The sequence below is a fragment of the Acyrthosiphon pisum genome, chromosome X (genome assembly GCF_005508785.2).
Source record: "Acyrthosiphon pisum isolate AL4f chromosome X, pea_aphid_22Mar2018_4r6ur, whole genome shotgun sequence".
NCBI lineage: Eukaryota > Metazoa > Arthropoda > Insecta > Hemiptera > Aphididae > Acyrthosiphon > Acyrthosiphon pisum.
Window position 1 is genome coordinate 68,163,030 of NC_042493.1, and position 7,699 is coordinate 68,170,728.

Sequence of the window (7,699 nt, forward strand, 5' to 3'; positions counted from 1 at the left end):
AATAATTTAATGCTCAAGCACACGCACGCACGACAAATGTTTGCCGGATGTCCTCGCCGAGGTTTGACTATACGCGTCGAGACGTTTGTTTCTTTTCTCAGTCACGGGTAGACGAAATTATTATTTTTGTTGGCTAGATGCTAATAAATTCATAAAATACGATAAAAGTTACTGGTTAAAAGTTCACAACTCGACCAACTAACATTATATTATATATTATTTTATAGTATCAACATTAATGGTACAATTTAATAATGTTCAACATTATAAAATTGTAACTACCCACGACCCACCAAGATAATATGCCTGTATGAAGACCAAGGCTTATAAAGCCATGAGTATGTTACTCTATGGTTTACACTGAATAAAAAATCTTAATGCATTGATTTAAAGACTAATGCCGGGTTGCATAAAAGCGATGATTAAATTAGTTTAATGGTTTGTTTTAATGAATGATTAAAATACTTTTAATGAACCGATAGTGTTGCATAAAATATGTATTAAACTACTTTTGGTTTATACCTAGTATGTGGTTTTTGATAATTTTGTTATCACCAAATTGAGAAGATAATATTAATTATTAGTACAAAATATCACGATTAAAGATATAATATCTATATACATATATATATATATATCTTTAATCGTGGTACAAATTGAAAATATACTCATATATATAATATAATGATAATATTATGGTAATTGCCAATTGGTAAATATTAAGTCAATACGAATTACGAATAAATTGTTATGGACTTATGGTCTTTGTCCTGTGAAGTGTGAGTGCCGATTGATGTGTTTTGTACTTTCGTAACGAAAGTTTCGTTTGTACATTTGTTGAAAGGTGTAGGTACCTATAAAACTAAAAAATGGAAGACAGCATATTGTGTGAAGTTAAGAAGAGACAGCGAGGTAAAAATTTTACGGAACGTGAAAAAGAGTATTTGATTGATCTTATTTTGCCATATAAATCAATTATTGAAAATGTTAAAGTAAGTAAATTTTTTTATTTAAATTCACTGTATAAGTTTGTTTGTTATAATAAAGTACTTATTAACATATTGTACATAAAAATATTGAAAATATAAATATTTACTACCTAGGTACCTACCTAATAACATTTTTTTTCAATTCTATTTCTGCATTAATTTAAAATAATGTTTATAGACTGATGCTGTGTGGAATAATAAAAAAAATGAGGCATGGTCAGAAATTGTTAATGCCTACAATGCAATTCAAACGTCTGGTGTTAGAAATATAGGCCAAATAAAACATATGTATGATACGCAAAAAAGGGAAGCCAGAAAAGAAAAAAGTCAGTACAAGGTCTGTATAATTTTATGAATTGTTAGAATCGTTACAGTACCTATTTATATCAGTAGTATATTATGTAGTACTTACTATTTAAAATTACTATTAATAATAATATTTGATAAATTTGTCTTTAGTTGTGAAATTATAATACAAGTTGAAAGGTAATACTCCCCTGCCTATTTGTTAAACATTTGAATCTTTCTTGCTGAAATCATCATTACAACATTGCATCAATTTAAATTTGTACAGTTCATTAGTATAATCACCCAATTTAATTAGCATGATATAATGGTTTAGAGAAATTACTTAGCACACTATGTTACTATGTTAGTGTTTTCATAATTATATATTTAATTTAGGTGCAGCATTATAAAACTGGGGGTGGTACAAATCAGTCAACACTATCAAATGTTACACAAAAAGTTATAGGTCTACTCGGTGACAGGATGGATCCACTTTTAAATAATGTTGATGGTGATGCTGACTATAATGCTAGTAAGTAGAACATTTCTACATTAATAGTATAAGATAAAGTTACATGAAACATTATTTAATGAACTAATTTATTAATTTATTCAGTTCAAGATATAAGTGGTGACCAGATAATTGTAGAAGACATTTCGGGGGATGAATTTAGTCTTCTTTGCCCAGGTAGGTATATTATTAATAAAATTAATTTAATGTTTTCATCAAACAGACATCCAACATGTTACATGTACATCAGTATAGTTTATTCACCAAAAAAAGTTATAAACAATAATTACAACTAATAGATTTGGACATATTATGGTAGAAGACAGGTATGTTTCAATATTTTATTAAATTTCATTTAAATGTTAATCAATTTATATTATTTAATTTAATTATTTGTTTATCAATTCCATTTTTCTTCTTTATCAATTAAGAGGACATCGTACCCACATGTGTTGTCTCCGTCATACACAAGTACAAGTGTACAACATAACAAATTTTTTGTTCATCAGTTTCAATAGTGTACTGTTAGTTTTATTTTAATTTTTAAGTGAGTTATGAGCAAGCCTGAATTAAAGGGGCCCCTGGGCCCACATATATAAAGGGCCCATAGTAATACATTTTTATTAATTTTAAAGAGTTTTTTTCATTTCTGGTAGCCCACAACCATGTATTATGTACTATAAATTGTATAACAATTAAAATATTATAAAAAAACCAACTAGAGAACACAGATTATGTTCTTACCAAAAAGTTTAAAAATAGGTCAATTCACTCTAATATCAAAATTGCTATAGAAACTTTGTAAACGAAAATTTGCTATGTCTTACATGTGTAAGACAAAGACAACTTAAGTGGGTACGTCCTCTTAATATTTTATTAATAGCTATTCAAAATTCCTATCATCCTTTTCATAATTATTGTTTCTATTTATTTCAAACCTATATTATTGTGTAATACATGTATAATTACTGGAGTCTTACAATATATTCATAGGCGTGCTTAGACAATGTTTATAAATAGAGAAAATTTCCAAATTCTATGAACTTGACAGTGTAATAAATTATTTCACTAACAAAAAAAATGAATCTATAGAAAAACAACATAATATTATGTTCCTTTTCCATAAAACATACAATAGCAAATTTTATTGTACTTATCCAAATAAAAGTATACATATACATATTCAAATAGTAGGCAATCAAATTTTACCCATGGGCACGCCTATGATTAGTCCTTTCTTTATTTAAAATAATTCCTTCCTATCTTTTTCAATGTTGCTAACAGCTGATTTGGATCAAAACAATTCAAATCTGAGTATTTTGCACAGATCCACACCCAAAACTTCCAGTTCCATTTCCTTTCCTTCTGACACTCCTCAACACGTCTGGCATGCAGAATCTTCATCAAACTCATCATTAAATAAAACCAAACCGACAAGTACTACTAGTAATAAGAAAATTTATGAAGGCCTCGCCGTTTTAAATAATAAAAGATTGGAAAAAACAGAAAAAACATCCAAATTTGAGGACGAATTGTACAAAATTAAGCTTCTTAAAGCAAAATCAGAATTGGAAACTTCTCGATTAGAACACGATCTTATGGCCAAAAAATTCAAATATGAGTCGGAAAAGATGGAGAGTGATGTTCGTCAAAACAAATTAAAAGAGGAAATGTTATTACTCGAATTAAAACACAAAAAAAAAATGTGGGGAATGGAATAACTATTCTAGCTATTATTATTATTATTATTAGCTATATAATTATAATATATATAATAATAATATTATATTATATTATTATTCACTATGCTTTAGTACTAATTATTTCTCAATTATATAGAGTTTTTAATTTTATATATTCTTACATTTTTATTAGTTCAGCTTTAAAATTATATTAAATCTTAACATTTTATTCTACATAACAAACTTTTCTTTCTTATTAACATTATTACTTACCTACCTAATTTATTAACTAATTAACTATGCTAACAAAATTGCCAATCTTTCTAACAAGGTATGTCTGACCTTACATATTAATTATTATTGAACTTAGAGCATAAAAAACATATGATTGTACTTTAATAAAAAATAAAATTCCATGTTCTAAAATGTTATTATGTTTCTAGGAAAAAACTGAATTAATTAATTGTGATCTGACTAAATTTCCAGTCTGTCTTATGGGATTTGCATTAAATTCATGTAAGAACTCTGGTCTAATTGGCTCTTCATTATGTGGCATTTCATCCCGTTGTTGTAATAACATATTATATAATACAGCGGTGGCAACAATAGTCTTCATAGATGTACTAAGCTGGGTGCGTATTCCAACAGCTAGAACAGGAAATCTTCTTTTCCATACACCAAAGACCCTTTCAATAACATTCCTTGTAGCAATATGTGCTCTCTATAAAAAAAAAATTACATGCACATCCTATTTGTATGCTTAATTTATGCATATATTCAAATTCTCGTTTTTGGAATTTTAAATACATTTGAAAACAATATTACTTGAGATTGTATGTACCACTTAAAGATAATACAAACTTCTGTTTTTCAAATAGGAACCACTTTTTTCATTTTGAATTAGGTTTTCAGATTTTTTTGAAAGAGTAATTTTTTAGTTATATGACTAGTGACTACTAAGGATAATGGTAATAGATTAAGTAGAGATGGGGGCTTTAGTTGTTTATTTACTTGATAATTTTCTTCTGCTTGTGTACTCGTGTTTAAGAGTGGAGTCATTAAATAATTTCGACATGGATAACCACCATCCCCAATCAAAAAAACATTATTCCCATATTCATGATTTTCAAACTTTGCTCTGACTAAAGAATTGTCAAAAATCGTACTGTCATGAACAGATCCTGGCCATCTATAATATATAATCATTAATATATACTATCTAGTCTATACTGTATAATATTTTATGCCTACCGAGAAACAATATTCATAATTTCCATATTACTGTTGCATATAACCTGAACATTAAAAGAAAAATACCCTTTTCTGTTACGAAACCGTTCACCAATATCACTATTAGGAGACTGTATCCGTATATGAGTGCAGTCTATAGCACCAATAACACGTGGAAAATTTCTTGTTTTATAAAACCCTGTTTGAACAATACTTCTTTCATGTGCGGTCCGAGGCATGTTTATAAACTGAGGGTAAAGACGAGCAATAGCAGTTGAAACTCTTTTAATAGTTCTACATACAGTAGATTTATTAACTCTGATATGATCACCAATAACTGCCTGAAATTAAAATTGTATAACTAATATATTTATATCTATCGCTTTAAAATGTAATTATTTAATTAGCGAAACTATAATGTTTATGCTTATTATATTGTGATAAAATATTATATAATTTTTACTTGAAATGTTCCAGTAGCATAATAACGAAGAGTTATCAACACTTGTACTTCTGGAGACAGTGCAACATTTCTTTTTGTTTCATGTTTAACATCTTGAACAATAAGATGCATTAAGACACCAAAACTTTCTTTTGAAAGCCTATTAATTAAAAGATAATATTATTAGATATAGATGCAATTGCACATATACCTATATATATAATATATAAAGCAGTGGCGTGCCGAACTGACAAGCAGACCTAAGGCAAACTATACAATTTGATCCCACTCCCCACCACCAACAGTTTTTTCACTATTTTTTTTTATTATTCAAAATAATAAATGTTATTAAGTTTTTTAGGTATAAGTTGCACATCTATATTAACACTAGTGCTTGTGTGTCATGTACTTTATTAATTTGATGTGTGTAATAAACAATCATGTGCATGTACCTATAGTGTTAACCCATTGATGTATATATATATATATATATGGTATTTATACCATGTAGGTATAAAAATGTACTATTACTTATGTTTTAATGAATTATTTTCCTAAATTATATTATTGCTAGTACTTCTATACATACAGCAACCTATTAAAAATAATATGTGCCAAATGCCCAAATCTCTAGGTACAGTTAGTTATATGGGAGGGGAGGGGTGAGGTTTATATTAATAATTACAATTATATACTGTACATGTTGTAATGGGGGTTTAACCCCACCCACTACCCATGTGTATGGTTTTGTCTAGGCCTATGGCTAGGCTGAATCCGGCCCTGAATATAGTTTTATACTTATATAGACCAATATATGTGGCATGTGTGAAACAAGTTCAAACAAAAATTAACATATGCTCATGGACGTCATCGATCTATTTTCTCTATTCAACGAGTTGTATTTTCATATGACGTGTATTTTGTTTTTTTTACGACGGTTTGTAATAGGTAATCAAGTATCCCTAGAGAACGCCTAGGTATCTATGCAACGTACAAAAACCAAATTTTGTGTTCAAGAGTTCCATTTTTACGTAGTTAGTAAGTAATCTTAATCAATAGAGTGAATTACCTATTATTAAAAGTAAGAACATTATCTGGGGCCTGGGCTTATCATATCTATTCATTATCTCGTGAGATTTTTTTTTAATATTATTTTAACATGAAACTTGAGACATTTTAATATGTGACATAAGAATTTATGTTATTAAGTATTTATTGCTCATTCCTAGGTAGTTCATCTTGATTATTGGCGACCGTTACGATTATATATACTTTTATATACTTGTCTATGACGATTACTATCCTACAATGGAATTTTTAAAGTAATACCGTGTTGGTAACTGTGACGTCAGCCGATAGACAAGATGAACAGGATTATACCTATTAATAAATAATTATATTCAATATACATATTTGATATTATGAAGTCGTTTACCTACTCGATTACGATACTATACGATACACGATACACCTATAGCTGATTTTATATGCTGTAATACCTATATATTATATTTTAATATTTATAATTTATGTTTATAAACGTTAAACATATTACCTACCTAAAACGGCATTTAAAATCAAAGTCATCAAATCTTCGAGAGGATTTGATCTACCTCGGAAAAGCCTTGGTCTTGGTAAATGATACAACATATCCATGATAAATTCATCATCGGAATCCGATGTACGTATTTCCGAACTATCTGACATGATTATACCTATATTTTATTATATATTAATAGGTACTAAAAAATTACTATAGATCGATAATAGATGTATAATGTTAATGTATATAATATGCAAATTTTAATAACTAGTAGGTATAACTCGTATCGGTAGGCATATTAGCTATCTTGAGATTTGAGAAAAAATTATAATTGTGTGATAAACCGTTGCATAAAAATTTAGTGAGCCGAAATCTGATCACTAATTTAATGATCTGGTAACTTCCAGTTTAAGGAACCAATAAGTTTAATGACCGTTTAGTGAGCCATTAAATAATTTATTCATTCAATAGCGCGCTATTGGTTCATTAAATGTTTAATGAACGTTTATGCAACCCGGCATAACTTTCGATGTTAGTGTGAAATACCAACATGTAACTGTGTATGTAATATGTTCTATGTTTACTGCTCAGTTCTTATATGCCATATTATTCTTATAGCAATATATCAGAAAACATTCCATATAACATTCCTGATAGCATTTATAAGGTTCTGATACGGTTTAACTAAAACAATGACACTGGTCACTGGATTAGTTTTTAATATGATTATATAGGTATTACATAAGTTAGGTTTTCACTTTATTTAGTTTAGAATAATAAAATTCTACACCTATAAATGGAAAGTACAACAGTAGGTAGAACAGTAGGTGTTTTACCTACTGTAAGAACTATATAGTGAGAAAACTGTTGACTAAAATAGTAAAATATATAATAGATATACAATGCCGCATTATGACACAAATAAGTCGATTTTAAATTTAGGCAAGTATGTCAAAATAATATGACATATAAATTCAAATAGGTTTACATTTATAATAGATTCTACTATAGCCT

The 7,699-nt window shown here is 28.2% G+C and overlaps 2 protein-coding genes across 2 annotated transcripts; one reads left to right on the plus strand and one right to left on the minus strand.

Annotated features, from left to right (window-relative positions):
* The first annotated feature begins 650 nt into the window (after nt 1-650).
* LOC100161506 lies at nt 651-2,203 on the plus strand. The gene is made up of 4 exons (XM_001946242.5): nt 651-992; nt 1,168-1,326; nt 1,674-1,809; nt 1,894-2,203. Exons 1-4 carry the CDS (start codon nt 870-872, stop codon nt 2,082-2,084), a joined length of 609 nt encoding a protein of 202 aa, XP_001946277.2. The 5' UTR covers nt 651-869; the 3' UTR covers nt 2,085-2,203.
* A 1,564-nt stretch (nt 2,204-3,767) lies between these two features.
* On the minus strand, nt 3,768-6,849 carry LOC103309169 (putative nuclease HARBI1). The gene is made up of 6 exons (XM_016803710.2): nt 6,698-6,849; nt 5,164-5,302; nt 4,722-5,041; nt 4,482-4,659; nt 3,946-4,191; nt 3,768-3,812 (listed from the first exon to the last, which is right to left on the minus strand). Exons 1-6 carry the CDS (start codon nt 6,847-6,849, stop codon nt 3,768-3,770), a joined length of 1,080 nt encoding a protein of 359 aa, XP_016659199.2.
* Between the last annotated feature and the right edge of the window lie 850 nt (nt 6,850-7,699).